Here is an 18924-nt window from a genome sequence, read left to right on the forward strand (position 1 = left end):
ATGGAGCCCAGTGTGTGGAGGGGTATGTGCTCCCCAAAGCCTGGTCCTGATTAGTATATAGACAGAAAGCATTACACTCCCAGAGCATGTCTGTCACTTTGTCTCTGATTCCTTCTGCTAATTCCTTGCAGATTCATTAATTACAAGGAAGTGGATGTTTTGTAATATGAATGATTGTCACCCTGCCCCTCCTCCTTGCTCTGAGTGTACTGCACACTACTGATCTTCAGTGCAGCACATCCACCGAGAGACCCACAGCTTGTGAACTTTCAGGAGATGATAGTACGCAGTTTGGTGGTGGTGGCCGTCTGGATCTGTCTGAGCCCTCTCCTTTGTACAGGTAAAATCTGAAACAAACTCAGTGGAGTATATCCGTATGGAGAATATTGGCTCATGAGCTTACAATCTAGAGGCAAAAAAGAGCTTGACTCACCAGCTTACAATCTATAGAGAATGGAGAATGGGGAAACACAAGGTATGGAGAGAGCTTGGCTCACAAACTTACAATCTATAGAGAATGGGGAAACACAAGGTATAGAGAGAGCTTGGCTCACAAGCTTACAATCTATAGAGAATGGGGAAACACAAGGTATAGAGAGAGCTTGGCTCACAAGCTTACAATCTATAGAGAATGGAGAATGGGGAAACACAAGGTATAGAGAGAGCTCGGCTCACAAACTTACAATCTATAGAGAATGGGGACGGGGAAACACAAAATATAGAGAGAGCTCGGCTTACAATCTATAGAGAATGGGGACGGGGAAACAAGGTATAGAGAGAGAGAGCTCGTCTCACAAGCTTACAATCTATAGAGAATGGGGACGGGGAAACAAGGTATAGAGAGAGAGAGCTCGGCTCACAAGCTTACAATCTATAGAGAATGGGGGACGGGGAAACACAAGGTATAGAGAGAGAGAGAGAGAGAGAGAGAGAGAGCTTGGCTCACAAGCTTACAATCTATAGAGAATGGGGACGGGGAAACAAGGTATAGAGAGAGAGAGCTCGGCTCACAAGCTTACAATCTATAGTGAATGGGGGACGGGGAAACACAAGGTATAGAGAGAGCTCGGCTTACAATCTATAGAGATAGAGTAGAGGACATAAGGCACACAATGTATTCTTAGTTTGTATGAATTCTGAATGTTTTCTAAGCTCGTATCAGGACAGACAATTCAGAATTATTCTGCAGTATCTGTTGCAAACATCTGTATCTGATAAATAACCGTGAAGCAATGACTGTAGCTACAATCCTGAGCAAAATCTAAAATCATTTCGCAGTGAAAGCCGAATCAGAGAAAATGTCCCATTCCAGCCGAATCAGGAACGCAAGCGGTCAGGTATTCGCCGTTACAGATAGCGTCACTTTACCATATTGCTAATTCTACATATTCAACATATCCTGCATTGGCCGAAGACAGTATAATATATTATTTTATTGTTTTATGAAACGTAGACACAGAATTGGGAAGGAAATGCTTAAATGAAACGAAAGCTCTCTATAATATTGATACTTTAGAGAGAGTTCAGAGAAGGGCTACTGTATGTATAGCTTGGAGGAAAGACGAGACAGGGGGGCTATGATAGAAACATTTAAATACATAAAGGGAATCAACACAGTAAAGGAGGAGACTATATTTAAAAGAAGAAAAACTACCACAACAAGAGGACATAGTCTTAAATTAGAGGGACAAAGGTTTAAAAATAATATCAGGAAGTATTACTTTACAGAGAGGGTAGTGGATGCATGGAAAAGCCTTCCAGCTGAAGTGGTAGAGGTTAACACAGTAAAGGAGTTTAAGCATGCGTGGGATAGGCATAAGGCTATCCTAACTATTAGATAAGGCCAGGGACTAATGAAAGTATTTAGAAAACTGGGCAGACTAGATGGGCCGAATGGTTCTTATCTGCCGCCACATTCTATGTTTCTATAAACCATATTATAACCGGAACAGCTGTATTTATCACATACTATAGGAAAATAATATCAATTGGCTGCAATTATTGATATAGCGCCAACATTTTCCACGGCGCTGCACAGCAGGAAACAAGACAAACATGTAATTTAACAAAGCATGCTGGACAATCATACAGGAACAGTAGGAGCTTACAATCTAAAGGGAAGAGGGTCGAATACACAGAGAGATGTGGGGGGATCAAGCGATACAATGTGACCTTATGACAATCCCACATAATGGTACGGATTATGGAGCTGCTGTGTTTAGTAGATAGCTCCCTAATTTGGTAAATTTAAAATGTTGTAATCCTACAGAAGGGAGCTATCTACTAAACAGCTAAAATATCAGAATTAAGAAAAGCTCTTTTCACTATTTTGCGCTTTCGGTTCCTTAGTAGATAAATCCCTAATTTGATCCCCTTATTTATGGCAATTCAGTGTAAGGATACCAAATTGGGGCGCTATCTACGAAACAGCTGAAAGCAGACGTAAAGAAAAAAAAAATCAATTTTCTTAATTATGTAGTTTCAGTTGCCCCTAATTTGCTATCCTTCAAAAAACGAATGGACACAAAATAATTAAATTTGTTACAAATTGCTTGTTTTCGTTTTATTTAGTTTTGTAAAAAATGTGGAAATTCAGGCACTTCTGAATTGCAGAATTTGGAAATGTAATTCGAAACGAACTGCACGTCTGATTAATATAATATTGTGATGTAACACAGAATTGGCAATTCTAAAGAGAAATCCAAAATATGACACACCGTGACGGTCATCGATTAGAAAACAGCTGCTTAGAGCGTGTGATGCCTGCAGCCAATCAGATGTTGAGATTCAAATAAATGAACTATCTAGCGCCCAGAATTCCCCGTTCAGGAATGGTCAACTGACAAGAGTACCAACTGCTCCGTAAGGAAGGATGTGTCGATACATGATGTCAGGAGTTTATTAGAACACATTACTGAACACAATTAAGCAGGGCCTTCTGAAATCTCCACATTGTAAATCAGATTTCTGGACCTCGGCCGCAGTAACTGACTCCCTTTATGGCGCAGCGTCACTCCTGTAGTAATGAGAGCTTTAATACAATGCGCAGTCACTGCTACAAGAAATGGTGGCTGACCAACCTCTTCCAAGCTGTACCATGGGGGCTCGCGGGTCACAGCAGACCTAGCTCCAATAACCTAGTGTAATACAGTCACAATAAGTGAGCACTGGCAGCTCGACATGCACTCACAGGATAGACGATAACTATGTTATTGTAGCTCAGCCAGCTGTAGTCCTTTTTGTTTCTGATATTGTGGATGTTGTATAAGGGGACACATGCTGGGCTACGCCTTGGGGAAAGCTGAACAAAACGCTATTATCAGAGATGAGTGCATTTATTCCACAACTAACGCTAAGGGTGTGTCTCACAAAGAGTTGTCGCTGTAGAATTGCTGGTCCTAAACCAAGACTAACCCTCATCCCCTCCACTCGGAGACCTCCGAAAATGGCAATTACTGATAGTGTGCGCCGGCTGTGCCCCACGGTGCTAACCTGCTTCAGGAGCTTGATAGACTAACTAAATCTCCTCCTCCACCACAACAACCATCATACTGGGCCTGACCGCGACTTCCAGCTGGGTGATCGGACGGATCATCACGCCAGCACTGCCCACCGTTAGGGATCCATAGCCAGGAAACGTTTTTATCTTTACATTAATACAGACGTTACGATCTTTGTAACATTTCCATAAACTAATGAAATCAGACAGCCTCATAGAACGCGTTGGTGGCCGAACTTTTCATAGATCAACATTGGTTTCATTTCATTCAGTGTTTATAGTTCTTTCACATGCTTTGACCCAGAGCATCGCTATTCATAAAAGATAATATTCACATTTTGTTCAGATATTTTCACGCTTATTAAACAAACATTAAGCTACTGGATAGCAAGCTTTAATCCAATGCTGATAACGGTCTTAGAGCATTTAATAATCAGAATACTGGCTTTTTTCACAACTCTATGGAATGTAGCAAATTAAAATCCAAATTGCATAAAGCACAATCCTTCTGCTCCTCGACTCTCATCACAGACTGGATATTTTAGGAAAGCGTTTCCCAAACCAGTCCTCAAGACCCACCAACAGTCCAGGTTTTGTTAGTATCCCCATTGGAATAAAGCCGGGAAATACATAAATCCTGGACTGTTGGTGGGCCTTGAGGACTGTTTTGGGAAACACTGTTTTAGGTTAAACTATGCCGTTTGGATTTAAATTCATTCTAATATTAAGTTCAGTGAATAACCCTGGCTGTCATAGACTGTTTGGGAGCGGCAGATCTACGTGTATAGCTGCTGCGGACGTGTTACGGCTTTGCTATTCTATTTCCTTAGAATGCCCCATAAAGGGTTAATTGTGACTCTCTAAACCTCCTTGTATTAAGGACCTGTGGCCGTGGTTATTGGTGTCTCCACATTGCTAATTAGGACATTGACTACCTTATGTGCACGTTGGATCTTATAAAGGGTGAGATCCTAGTTCCCTGTGTTTAACCCCTGACGAGCCATTTTATGGGGCTGTCTGAATAATGACTGCTACCATACTGTGAGATTGAGACCGCAGTCGTGCATTATTCTTGTTCTGGTTAATGGGGTTTGAAGATATTCTCTCTCTCCTAGTAGCGCGAGTCCTTTATTGAGTAGAATTTAAATGTAACGGTTCAGAGTTTAATTAACACGTGTCTGGGGCACAATAATCAGACGATGGTGATAAATAGATTCTCATCTGAGATTTAAATATTTGTCTGAATTGAATATTTAGCACATTCTCTGTAAGGGAAAACTGAGGGGCCATTCTTTATTGCGGGGAATTGGATAAATGAATAAAGGGAGTTTAGTGGCATATTGGCTGTTTGTGAATAGCCGTTTTACCAAACTTCCACCGAGTCTGCTGATTTTGGTATAACAGGTAGCAAAAATCATGTTGAAATAACTAAATGTGCCTTTTGTGGACAATTCAATGGGTTATATTTAGTACAAAGATGAGAACAGATTTCTAAATACACTGAGCCACAAAGACTGGGACACGGTTACTAAAACTGTATAGATATCATGTTATGTTTTCTCTATCGTCACTTGACAGACCGAGATTCTGAGAGAATGACTTTGTACTATCTAGCCCTGGCCTTGATTTCGTTTGTTTAGATCGGCATTAGAAACTATTTCAATCAGAGGAAACGTTACAAACAATGTATCTACATACGTTACCAGTATGGGAATTTCTGTAGATACATTACTTGAAAAATGTTCTTGAACTGAATGGAATGATTTCTGTATGTTATAATTCTGAATATTTCATACCATGTGTTAAATAGATTATATGCACTTGCAGGTCAATTTATTACCCAAATCTTGTATTTTTTTTACCTGTATTTTATTCTACGTTTGTATATTCATTGTCCTACACAATTACTTCTAGTCTGGGCTGCTTGTCCTCTTCTAGTCTGGGCTGCTTGTCCTCTTCTAGTCTGGGCTGCTTGTCCTCTTCTAGTCTGGGCTGCTTGTCCTCTTCTAGTCTGGGCTGCTTGACCTCTTCTAGTCTGGGCTGCTTGACCTCTTCTAGTCTGGGCTGCTTGACCTCTTCTAGTCTGGGCTGCTTGACCTCTTCTAGTCTGGGCTGCTTGACCTCTTCTAGTCTGGGCTGCTTGACCTCTTCTAGTCTGGGCTGCTTGACCTCTTCTAGTCTGGGCTGCTTGACCTCTTCTAGTCTGGGCTGCTTGACCTCTTCTAGTCTGGGCTGCTTGACCTCTTCTAGTCTGGGCTGCTTGACCTCTTCTAGTCTGGGCTGCTTGTCCTCTTCTAGTCTGGGCTGCTTGTCCTCTTCTAGTCTGGGCTGCTTGACCTCTTCTAGTCTGGGCTGCTTGACCTCTTCTAGTCTGGGCTGCTTGACCTCTTCTAGTCTGGGCTGCTTGACCTCTTCTAGTCTGGGCTGCTTGACCTCTTCTAGTCTGGGCTGCTTGACCTCTTCTAGTCTGGGCTGCTTGACCTCTTCTAGTCTGGGCTGCTTGACCTCTTCTAGTCTGGGCTGCTTGTCCTCTTCTAGTCTGGGCTGCTTGACCTCTTCTAGTCTGGGCTGCTTGTCCTCTTCTAGTCTGGGCTGCTTGACCTCTTCTAGTCTGGGCTGCTTGTCCTCTTCTAGTCTGGGCTGCTTGACCTCTTCTAGTCTGGGCTGCTTGTCCTCTTCTAGTCTGGGCTGCTTGTCCTCTTCTAGTCTGGGCTGCTTGACCTCTTCTAGTCTGGGCTGCTTGACCTCTTCTAGTCTGGGCTGCTTGACCTCTTCTAGTCTGGGCTGCTTGACCTCTTCTAGTCTGGGCTGCTTGACCTCTTCTAGTCTGGGCTGCTTGACCTCTTCTAGTCTGGGCTGCTTGACCTCTTCTAGTCTGGGCTGCTTGACCTCTTCTAGTCTGGGCTGCTTGTCCTCTTCTAGTCTGGGCTGCTTGACCTCTTCTAGTCTGGGCTGCTTGACCTCTTCTAGTCTGGGCTGCTTGACCTCTTCTAGTCTGGGCTGCTTGACCTCTTCTAGTCTGGGCTGCTTGACCTCTTCTAGTCTGGGCTGCTTGACCTCTTCTAGTCTGGGCTGCTTGACCTCTTCTAGTCTGGGCTGCTTGACCTCTTCTAGTCTGGGCTGCTTGACCTCTTCTAGTCTGGGCTGCTTGACCTCTTCTAGTCTGGGCTGCTTGACCTCTTCTAGTCTGGGCTGCTTGACCTCTTCTAGTCTGGGCTGCTTGACCTCTTCTAGTCTGGGCTGCTTGACCTCTTCTAGTCTGGGCTGCTTGTCCTCTTCTAGTCTGGGCTGCTTGTCCTCTTCTAGTCTGGGCTGCTTGTCCTCTTCTAGTCTGGGCTGCTTGTCCTCTTCTAGTCTGGGCTGCTTGACCTCTTCTAGTCTGGGCTGCTTGACCTCTTCTAGTCTGGGCTGCTTGACCTCTTCTAGTCTGGGCTGCTTGACCTCTTCTAGTCTGGGCTGCTTGACCTCTTCTAGTCTGGGCTGCTTGACCTCTTCTAGTCTGGGCTGCTTGACCTCTTCTAGTCTGGGCTGCTTGACCTCTTCTAGTCTGGGCTGCTTGACCTCTTCTAGTCTGGGCTGCTTGACCTCTTCTAGTCTGGGCTGCTTGACCTCTTCTAGTCTGGGCTGCTTGTCCTCTTCTAGTCTGGGCTGCTTGTCCTCTTCTAGTCTGGGCTGCTTGACCTCTTCTAGTCTGGGCTGCTTGACCTCTTCTAGTCTGGGCTGCTTGACCTCTTCTAGTCTGGGCTGCTTGACCTCTTCTAGTCTGGGCTGCTTGACCTCTTCTAGTCTGGGCTGCTTGACCTCTTCTAGTCTGGGCTGCTTGACCTCTTCTAGTCTGGGCTGCTTGACCTCTTCTAGTCTGGGCTGCTTGTCCTCTTCTAGTCTGGGCTGCTTGACCTCTTCTAGTCTGGGCTGCTTGTCCTCTTCTAGTCTGGGCTGCTTGACCTCTTCTAGTCTGGGCTGCTTGTCCTCTTCTAGTCTGGGCTGCTTGACCTCTTCTAGTCTGGGCTGCTTGTCCTCTTCTAGTCTGGGCTGCTTGTCCTCTTCTAGTCTGGGCTGCTTGACCTCTTCTAGTCTGGGCTGCTTGACCTCTTCTAGTCTGGGCTGCTTGACCTCTTCTAGTCTGGGCTGCTTGACCTCTTCTAGTCTGGGCTGCTTGACCTCTTCTAGTCTGGGCTGCTTGACCTCTTCTAGTCTGGGCTGCTTGACCTCTTCTAGTCTGGGCTGCTTGACCTCTTCTAGTCTGGGCTGCTTGTCCTCTTCTAGTCTGGGCTGCTTGACCTCTTCTAGTCTGGGCTGCTTGACCTCTTCTAGTCTGGGCTGCTTGACCTCTTCTAGTCTGGGCTGCTTGACCTCTTCTAGTCTGGGCTGCTTGACCTCTTCTAGTCTGGGCTGCTTGACCTCTTCTAGTCTGGGCTGCTTGTCCTCTTCTAGTCTGGGCTGCTTGACCTCTTCTAGTCTGGGCTGCTTGACCTCTTCTAGTCTGGGCTGCTTGACCTCTTCTAGTCTGGGCTGCTTGACCTCTTCTAGTCTGGGCTGCTTGACCTCTTCTAGTCTGGGCTGCTTGACCTCTTCTAGTCTGGGCTGCTTGTCCTCTTCTAGTCTGGGCTGCTTGACCTCTTCTAGTCTGGGCTGCTTGACCTCTTCTAGTCTGGGCTGCTTGACCTCTTCTAGTCTGGGCTGCTTGACCTCTTCTAGTCTGGGCTGCTTGACCTCTTCTAGTCTGGGCTGCTTGACCTCTTCTAGTCTGGGCTGCTTGACCTCTTCTAGTCTGGGCTGCTTGACCTCTTCTAGTCTGGGCTGCTTGTCCTCTTCTAGTCTGGGCTGCTTGTCCTCTTCTAGTCTGGGCTGCTTGTCCTCTTCTAGTCTGGGCTGCTTGTCCTCTTCTAGTCTGGGCTGCTTGTCCTCCTAATTGATTGAATGCTGGAAAAATTCAAACAAGCATTACTACTTTTTAAAATTTATTTTTAAATGCATTTCATTTACATTTTATTTTGGATCAAATACATTTAACAAATGTACTTAAAAAGGATAAGTGAGCAAAGCCAGATTACCAATTAGGCAGCATTGGCCTCCTCCTAGGGCCCAGGCTCAGACAGGTGACTGTTTGCCTCTGTCTGGGCCTAGAGATACGACTCTAGATTAAGCCAGCAGGGAAATCAAAAGAACGCATTTGAGGGAGCTTGCAGTCTGCATCTGTTGTGTGTAGATCACCTAAAGAGCACCCTCGCTGTCCCACCGACGCTTTTCCATGACCTAGAGCAGCCAGCAGCACAATCTATGGTGATACCTGAAACTGTAGCGGAGCCCTAGTCCTAGCAGGGACTCTCCTCCACTGGGTACTCCAATATATACTTAGGAACTAGTAAAACAATCCAATGGAACAGCCAAACACAGTAAAATAATCCAGGAATCTCCCACCGTATCCCCAGCAACTGGACGACACTCAGCTTTGCGGGTATAATTGAATTTTTATTCACACATACACGGCTTTTATGCAATCTCCCAGGCAAGGGGTTTCACAGGCAGAAAATGCAAGGGTTTCAATCCCTTGTTTCAATTCTCTCAAGCACAAAAAAAATCCCCAAAATATCCCGTCCCCCATCCATACATAGGAACCCCACAAAATGTACATTCCCTGATAGCCCTGATCTGAGTGACCAACATATCCAAGAATCACTCAGATTGGTGGAACGGCATCGAGTGGAAGATTTGACTGGCCAGACACGAGGAGGTAGCCGAAAATAGTTTCAGGAAAATAAGTGCCCTGGCCGGTCTCTGTTCGTGAGTTTTCTGTGAAAAAAAAGTACAAGGGAATCTCTTGCTTTCATGGTATGAATGCTACCCCTGTTCGGTACTTTACATCTCCCAAACGGCGTTCAAGTAGGTGGTCGGGAACAGGAATGGGCAGCGGTCAACAGTTTACAGGTGTTCGCGCGTGCCAAGCCGAAAATAGTTCCAGTTACTTGATGACCAAGTACTGCTGCCCACATTTGGGAGACAAGATGACTGCCATTCTTCCACCCAGAGAGAGAAGCACTCATTAATTGTTTCACACTTAAGTGCTTGGTGTTAACATTCTAATGGGGTACAGGGGTGGTCCTTGTTCGGGAGACAAATTAATTCCGTTCGTATGAAGTCTCCCGAACGGCCAAAGAAGAACCACCGAAATACTGACAGCCAATATAGGGGATAAAAAGTAGCTTGCAAATGTCCATTCCGCTACACTGCTCCCCTGTAACCACAAGCCGGCAAACAGTCTGATCCTCCACGGATTGGCTTGGGGATGTCTGGGGGTACTCACAAATCATTTTTCCAATTCTGTCTGCCTAGACAGCCCGTCAGCATTTCCGTTTTGTTTCCCGGGCCGGTAATGTACAGTGAAGTCAAAAGGCTGCAGCACCAAACTCCAGCGCAGCAGCCTGGTGTTGTCTCCCACCACTCGGTTTAACCAGACCCACGGGTTGGGATCCGTATAAATAAGGTTGCTGCATTTTCAGGGCCCACACCACGGGCAGGCATTCCTTTTCAATGGCAGCATAGCCTACATTTTGAGGTAACAGCTTGCAACTGATGTAAGCCACAGGATGTTCTCTGCCATCTGCTCCGACTTGGCTCAGTACTGCCCCCAATTCAAACATAGAAGCGTCTGTATGGACAAGAAAGCATTTAGCTGGATTGGGGGCGGCCAAAACAGGGGCATTTACAAGTGCTTATTTCAACTGTTGGAATGCCTGCTCACACTCCGGGGCCAGACTACTTGGCGGGGAAGATTCTTACGTGTCAGGTCGGTAAGGGGTTTGGCTGTAATTGGGCACAAAACTTCCTATAGTACCCTGCTGTCCCTAGGAAAGCTAACACCTGCATCTTCGTCCTGGGGGTTGGCCTAGCGGGCTCAGGCTTCTGTTGCCCGGATCCCAATCAGTGACTAAGGTACTGTACTTGGCCCTGTGTGGATCCATGCAGCCCGATCTCGGTTCTGGGGGCAATCCCTGCGCATAAGACCCATTTTTTTACAGATGTGGCACTGGAGAAGCGAGGCTGTGGGGCAGTAGCATTATTAAATTGCCTGTGAGGCACTACTGGACCAGGAGGTGCTGCTGCAGCCTCCTGGTCCAGTAGTGCCTCACAGGCAATTTAATAATGCTACTGCCCCACAGCCACCCACAAAACCACATCCAGTCTCTGAAGAGAAGAGTCTCTGCTGTCGGTGGGCATCCAAATACTTGTCCGCTCGCCGTGGGGTTACGGTTTCTCTCCCACTCCTGTATGTATGGAGCAGGGGGGGGAGGGGGGAAATACATGAAGGGCCTGGGAATGAGACATCGAGGGGCTGGAGGAGGGGGGTCCCAGGGCAATTTTGGCACAAGGGCCCGTGGTTTCTATTTACGCCTCCTACTATGGTGATACCTGATACTTTATTGTCAATGTGTGCCATTTTGTAGATCATGGCTGCTCACCACATGTGAATGCAGGCATGGGCTGTGGGTTTGGTGAGATGAGCAGAGGATGTGGGTTACTGTATTTCTGAGTATTGAGGACAAACACAATTCTCTCGTTTATCATTCCGCAACAAATGTTTTCCGTACGAAACATTTAACAACCTGTTACTTTCCGACTGCTGGAGTTTATTAACGTCTCCCCAGACCCACCTCAGGGTCGACATGGCGTCCTCATCACACACGACAGACATCCCAAGTCTCCCTGACAAACTCAAGTCTCATACAATATCCCGGAAATCACACACACTATCTGACATACAATATCCCGGAAATCACAAACACTATCTGACATACAATATCCCGGAAATCACACACACTATCTGACATACAATATCCCGGAAATCACAAACACTATCTGACATACAATATCCCGGAAATCCCAAACACTATCTGACATACAATATCCTGAAAATCCCAAACACTATCTGACATACAATATCCCAAACACTATCTGACATACAATATCCCGAAAATCCCAAACACTATCTGACATACAATATCCCGGAAATCACAAACACTATCTGACATACAATATCCCGAAAATCCCAAACACTATCTGACATACAATATCCCGGAAATCACAAACACTATCTGACATACAATATCCCGAAAATCCCAAACACTATCTGACATACAATATCCCGGAAATCACAAACACTGTCTGACATACAATATCCCGAAAATCCCAAACACTATCTGACATACAATATCCCGGAAATCACAAACACTATCTGACATACAATATCCCGAAAATCCCAAACACTATCTGACATACAATATCCCGAAAATCCCAAACACTATCTGACATACAATATCCCGAAAATCCCAAACACTATCTGACATACAATATCCCGAAAATCACAAACACTATCTGACATACAATATCCCGAAAATCACAAACACTATCTGACATACAATATCCCGGAAATCACAAACACTATCTGACATACAATATCCCGAAAATCACACACACAATCTGACATACAATATCCCAGAAATCACAAACACTATCTGACATACAATATCCCGGAAATCACACACACAATCTGACATACAATATCCAGGAAATCACACACACTATCTGACATACAATATCCCGGAAATCACACACAATATCCTGGAAATCGCACACACAATCTGACATACAATATCCAGGAAATCACAAACACAATCTGACATACAATATCCCGGAAATCACAAACACTATCTGACATACAATATCCCGGAAATCACAAACACTATCTGACATACAATATCCCGGAAATCACACACACAGTCTGACATACAATATCCAGGAAATCACGAACACAATCTGACATACAATATCCCGGAAATCACACACACAATCTGACATACAATATCCCGGAAATCACAAACACTATCTGACATACAATATCCAGGAAATCACAAACACAATCTGACATACAATATCCCGGAAATCACAAACACAATCTGACATACAATATCCTGGAAATCACACACACAATCTGACATACAATATCCTGGAAATCACAAACACTATCTGACATACAATATCCAGGAAATCACAAACACAATCTGACATACAATATCCCGGAAATCACACACACAATCTGACATACAATATCCCAGAAATCACAAACACTATCTGACATACAATATCCCGGAAATCACACACACTATCTGACACACAATATCCCGGAAATCACACACACAATCTGACATACAATATCCCGGAAATCACACACAATATCCCGGAAATCGCACACACAATCTGACATACAATATCCCGGAAATCGCATAATGAACAGGGGCCCGGTGGGGTGACTGACCCTTTAAGAGCCTTACACGACCCCTGCAGTACCTGCCAGCGGGGAGGAAGTGATAAACAGCCTGTCACTTCCTCCCAGCTAAAAAAAGAACCACGTGGGAGGGAGGAGGAGGGGGGAGCACACAGACAGCATGGAGACAGAGGCTCACTCCCATCAGCCTCAGCCAGGACACAAGGTAAGCTGTAGGTCAAATTATTATACCATGTGTCTAAGTATGTACATTTGTGTGTGTGTGTGCGCCAGTGTGTATCTACGTGTGTTTCTACGTGTGTATTTGAGTGTGTGTATCTGTATGTCCGTGTGTATCTACGTGTTTCTACGTGTGTATCTGTATGTTCATGTATATCTGAGTATGTATCTGTGTGTATTTCTGTGTATGTGCTAGTGTTTGTGTATGTATCTGTATGTCCATATGTATCTGAGTGTGTGTCAATGTGTATCTGAGTGCATGTGGTAGTGTGTGTATCTGTATGTATCTAAGTGTGTATGTGCCAGTGTGTATCTAAGTGTGTGTGTGTGTGTGTGTGGCGGAGCTCCAATACCCCAACTAGATATCTCCGCCGATACTTCCTCGAAGTTGTAAGAAGTGCTGTTGTGATTATAACCGTTATCCCCCAGCAACTGGGTGACACATAGTCCTGGGAGTCAACTCAGGTTTTTTGAGCCGCACTCTGCCTTTTATGCACAGAGCCCAGCATGGGGTCTCTATAGAATAGAATGCAAACCCCTCCCAGGCGTCTCTGAGAGATAATTGAGTCAAGGAAAGGATAACTCCATAATATCTCAGCTACACGAAACAATACAGAAATGCACAAAACACCCCAAAAACATATTCATAATATACAGGAACTCAACAAATGGTTATATCCCCAAATAGCCCAAATTAACTGAAGGGATCTGAGCGCTATTTGGACAACTTGGGTGCTGAGATCCGTTCGATAATACGGAATCGTCATATGGGCAAAGTTCTGACCGGCCAGCAACGAGGAACTAGCCCAAAATAGTTCCTCAGAAAAAGGTACATTGGATGATTTATTTTCAGGGGTTCCTGTGCGAACATCGACTAATGCTCCCACTGGCTTTCAGGGAGCGAATGCACCCCCCACGATCGTTTCTTCCGAACACCATTCTTCTAACTTGTCTAGAAGCTGAAGGGTACAGTTTTCTCTGGCGTTCGCAGGATCACGTAGCCGTCACAGAATTCCAAAAACTCGACGACCATGTACTGCTACCTGTGTTCTGGATACAAAATGCCCACCATTCACTGGAGCACATGTTTTAGGGTAGACAAATGGTGGACACCAAGGAAAAGCACTTGAGCTAATTACTCATTTGCAGTTAACAGCCAGGGGTGTTTGGTGTTCGGGGGGTATAAAAGGTGGTACCACACACTCTTCTGTTCGGGACCCGTAAGAGGGAGTACGCACAGCCAAACAAAGGGAAATAAATCTTGTAGCATGACCACATTTTGCTACAGTGTGCATCTGTATGTCCATATGTATCTGAGTGTGTGTATCTAAGTGAGTGTATGCAAAACTGTGTGTATTTGAGAATGTGTATCTGAGTGTGTGCCAATGTGTGTATCTGTGTTTGTGCAAGCGTGTATCTGTATGTGACAGTGTGTGTGTCGGTGTCCGTATCTGTGTATCAGTGTGTGCATGTGTCCGTGTGTAAATAGTTGTTATATGTAAATAGTTGTGTTCTGTCATAATAAAATATAATATCCTTCTTCATACATGTTTGGTGGCTGTTTGTATGTTTATGTTTTGGTGTGAGTGTGGGAGCGCGTACGTGGGGGGTGCAGTTGCTAGTGAAGCCACCTCCCTGAAATCAGCTTTTGCATGTTGGGATGTCTGCACACAGCATTAATGAGGAATCCTACAGCTCCAGTTAGACTGCTTTCATTTTATAACAGTAAATGTAACTGCTATATAAGTAATAATAATAATAATAATAATTGAATAATTTCTGTAGCGGTACCCCCGCTAAACTGGCAATTACCACTGTTATCCTGCAATGTGTGTTACTTTCCTGACATCCCATGTGTGTGTTTTCCCTATCTTGACCCTGTCTTCCATTCTTTGTGTATGTATAACTGACTGCTCCTCATTTTGGAGTGCCACCATTAAAGGACTCCATTCACCTCCCAGTGTCGAGGTTATCACAGTGGTGGCAGCGGTGGGATGGCGGCCTGGTGTGAGGAGAAGCAGCTCAGAGACACCGGTAACGGGTGGAGTTACAAATAGAGGGATAGAGCTAGCTACCGTGCAGCGTCCCTATCTACAACAGCATGGAGCGAGCAAGACCCTGGATAGAACCCTGTGAAGAGCACCTCAAACTGATACGTCGCTACGAGGGCGACGCTTACCTTGAGGAGGTAAAGAGGCGGTTGGTCTGCTATGGCCCAGACCTTTCGAATGAGGTGGTCTCCCAAGTAATGTGCCAGTTGAGTGCTGAGAACCATGCGGCAATGGACTTTGAGCAAAAACTGTGGAGGTTGAGGATATGGACACCCAATCTCCAGCGACAGTGTGCGCCCCAGGGAGCTGAAGGTGTCGTTCTTCCTCCCCAGCGGCGGTGTGAATCCCAGGGAGCCGAAGGTGTGGTCCTTCCTCCCCAGCGGCAGTGTGAATCCCAGGGAGCCAAAGGTGTCGTCCTTCCTCCCCAGCGGCAGTTTGAATCCCAGGGAGCCGAAGGTGTCGTCCTTCCTCCCCAGCAGCAGTGTGAATCCCAGGGAGCCGAAGGTGTCATCCTTCCTCCCCAGCGGCAGTGTGAGTCCCAGGGAGCCAAAGGTGTTGTCCTTCCTCCCCAGCGGCAGTGTGAGTCCCAGGGAGCCGAAGGTGTCGTCCTTCCTCCCCAGCGGCAGTGTGAGTCCCAGGGAGCCGAAGGTGTCGTCCTTCCTCCCCAGCGGCAGTGTGAGTTCCAGGCGTTCTCACCCCCCCCCCCCCCCAGCAGCAGTGTGTCCTACAGGGAGCAGAGACAGTTGGTCTCTTTCCCCAGCAGCAGGACAATGTTACGGGAGTGTAGACAGTCAGTCTCCATCTCCAGCGGCAGCCTGTGTTTCAGGGAGAGGAGCACAGCGCCCTCTCTCCCCAGCAGCAGCTTTCCCTACCAAGAGGAGACACCAATCTTCCAGACGGCGCAGATGGGACCGTGGCCTATGTGCCTGACCCACAAGGATGCTGGACAGCCTGTCCAGATCCTCCAACTACCCTCACAGGGACACCAGGAGGAGGGGGTAAGTACTATTTCCCTTCCCCAGCCAAGGCCTAACCCATTTGCCACAGCAGAAGCACTGGCATCCCAAACCCTCACAGCATGTTGCCCAGTGACCATAGAGGAATACCCAGGTGCAGTAACTGTTTGTTGTGGGTGGGCTGCTCTTGCACTTTGCTGTTGTGGGTGGGTTGTTCGACTAACTCAGGCACCGACCGACAGAAGGTCAGGTACCTGGATAGTCTACCCCCCAAAGGGGAGGTATGTGGCGAAAGTAACCTTGCCACTGGTTTTTGGAGGGGTCTGTTTGCCAGCCTCCTGCCCTGCGATTATGCCCTTCTAGGAACTGATTTGGGCATAATTGATTCTTATATTGCTGTTTCTGGCCCTTTAATTCCCAGAGAAAGGATTTGTACTTTTTTAAACTGGCACTTCGGATGCAGCCGAAGTCGTCAAAGTGGCCGCCATTCGAAAACCGAACATGTGGCAGCAGCCATTTTAACTCATTCAAACTCGGTCAGCTGTGTGTGCAGCAAAATCTATGGAACTGTTTTCGGCTACCCAATTGCACGATCCCGTACCTTCTACTCTACTTCGACACTGCGGCTGGAGACTAAGTCCTGTTCGAAGATTCGAACGCTTGTTTGAATGGGACCTGGTCATTTTCTCAGTGTAAAATAGACCGACCGCACAACCCAAATCCGTGGAACTGTTTAGGGCAGGAAAATGTGCTTGCGGTCGGTCAAAAGTGACTTATACCTATCTCCCGAACGGCTGAACGGATTTGAATGATTTTTGGGTATGTTTGTATTTGAAATGTGCTGATTAATAATATGTGACTTTTATTAATATTGGATGTATAGTGTTAGAGTTATGAAAGTTAGGTAAAAAGTGTGTTTTTAAACTGTACGGCTTATTGTGTTACCTCTCAGGTTGAGGGGAGGAAATCTGTGGGTTGTAATCATTGTTTGATTGGCTATTGTATAATTGTCTGTGGGCGTCTCCCTTGCATGGGAGAATTGCATAAAAGTAGAGTGTGTGTCATTAAACTAGAGTTCTTCTTTACCCTTAATCTAGAGTCCTGTCTCTTATTGGGGGAATTGCTATATCACTACAAGGGATTGCTATGCTCTGCATGCACTTCTAAGCTCTTGTAAGAGCTTGTTCCTGCTTCCCTCTCTTGGAGGAGAGGTTTGTGGCGGAACCAACCTCGCCACTGTGCACTGGAGAAGCCTGGTTGCTCGCCTGCTCCCTTTAGACTATGGCCCCTGTTCTTTTTCCCTGCAGAAAGGCTGGTTTGTGCCTTTCTGCAGACTGTTAAAGCCATGCTACCCCAGATAGCTATGCCATGGAGCCCAGCCGTACAGGGCCGGTGCAAGGATTTTTGCCGCCCTAGGCAAAAGTAAAGTTTGCCGCCCCCCCCTCCCCTCCCCTATGACATCACAATGCCCCATGTTAACTAACGCAAGTGCTGCAGTGCCGCCGTGTTTACATTAAAAGGCCTGCAGGGACAGGCTATAGACACCAGAACCACTACATTAAGCTGCAGTGGTTCTGGGGACTAAAGTGTCCCTTTAATGTGAGGTAAATTAGAGATTAGTGCCACGAATAATATACTAGATTGCCTACTTACAATCAGATGAGGATGGTGATGGGCTCTAGCTGCAGTCTGGCTCCACTCGTCTGGTGTAGAACAGGCTCTCTGGAGGCTGTTTGTGTTCTGGGAGAACGGAAAGCAGCTCCATTTTTTTAAAGGCCCTTTACACAGCTCATGGTCTGGGCCCCAGGGTCCACCTTCATGTTCCACCAAATAGTTTGTTCACAGGAGTAGGGGATGTCCTGATATGTGTGTAAGGAATGCATTGTGTGAATCTGTGTTTGTATGTGTAAGGGCTGCAATGTGTGTTTCTGTGTATGTACGGGATGCAGTGTGTGCGTCTGTAAGGGGTGCATTGAGTGTGTGTAAGGAATGCATTGTGTTTCTGTGTATGTAAGGGATGCATTGTATGTAAGGGTTGAATTGCTTGTGTGTGTGTGTCTGTGTGTGTAATGCATTGTGTGTTTTTTCTGTGTGCAAGGGGTGCATTGTGTGTGTGTGATGGATGTCAATCTCTCCCTCCTCCCTTGTCACTCTCTTCTCCCCCTCTCCCTCCCTCGTCACTCTCTTCTCTCCCCCCCTTGTCCCTCTCTTCTCTCCCCCCCTTGTCCCTCTCTTCTCTCCCCCCCTTGTCCCTCTCTTCTCTCCCCCATTGTCCCTCTCTTCTCTCCCCCCCTTGTCCCTCTCTTCTCTCCCCCCCTTGTCCCTCTCTTCTCTCCCCCCCTTGTCCCTCTCTTCTCCCCCCTCTTGTCCCTCTCTTCTCTTCCCTCTTGTCCCTCTCTTCTCTTCCCTCTTGTCCCTCTCTTCTCCCCCTCTTGTCCCTCTCTTCTCCCCCCTCTTGTCCCTCTCTTCTCCCCCCTCCCTTGTCACTCTCTTCTCCCCTGCGTGTCCCTCTCTTCTCCCCCCTCCCTTGTCACTCTCTTCTCCCCTCCCCACTCTCATTCCCCCTCCTAACCCCGTCAATTCCACTCCCTGTCAATTACTTCCCCCCACCTTGTCAATTTATTCCCCCCACCCTTTCAATTTATTCCCCCCCACCCTGCCTGTCCATTTATTCCCCCACCCTCCCTGTCCATTTACCCCCCTCCCTGTCCACTTATTCCCCCCCCCTGACCATTTATCCCCCCCCTCCCTGTCCATTTATCCCCCCCTCCCTGTCCATTTATTCTCCCTGTCCATTTATTCTCCCTGTCCATTTATTCCCCCCCCTTTCCATTTATTTCTCCCCCCCCTCTCTCTCCATTTATTTCTCCTCCCCCACTCCCTCTCCATTTATTTCCCCCCTCCCTCCCTCCCTCT

At 46.5% G+C, this 18924-nt stretch overlaps 1 protein-coding gene across 1 annotated transcript in view; it reads left to right on the forward strand.

Annotated features, from left to right (window-relative positions):
- The first annotated feature begins 243 nt into the window (after positions 1-243).
- LOC134586338 (T-cell surface antigen CD2-like) overlaps positions 244-18924 on the forward strand; it is a 103713-nt gene continuing 85032 nt past the window's right edge. The window contains exon 1 of the mRNA XM_063441807.1: positions 244-340. Coding sequence (XP_063297877.1) covers positions 277-340 — 64 coding nt within the window. The 5' untranslated portion in view covers positions 244-276. The remainder of the gene's footprint in view (positions 341-18924) is intronic.

Source organism: Pelobates fuscus, chromosome 1 (assembly GCF_036172605.1).
Source record: "Pelobates fuscus isolate aPelFus1 chromosome 1, aPelFus1.pri, whole genome shotgun sequence".
NCBI classification, from domain to species: Eukaryota; Metazoa; Chordata; class Amphibia; order Anura; family Pelobatidae; genus Pelobates; species Pelobates fuscus.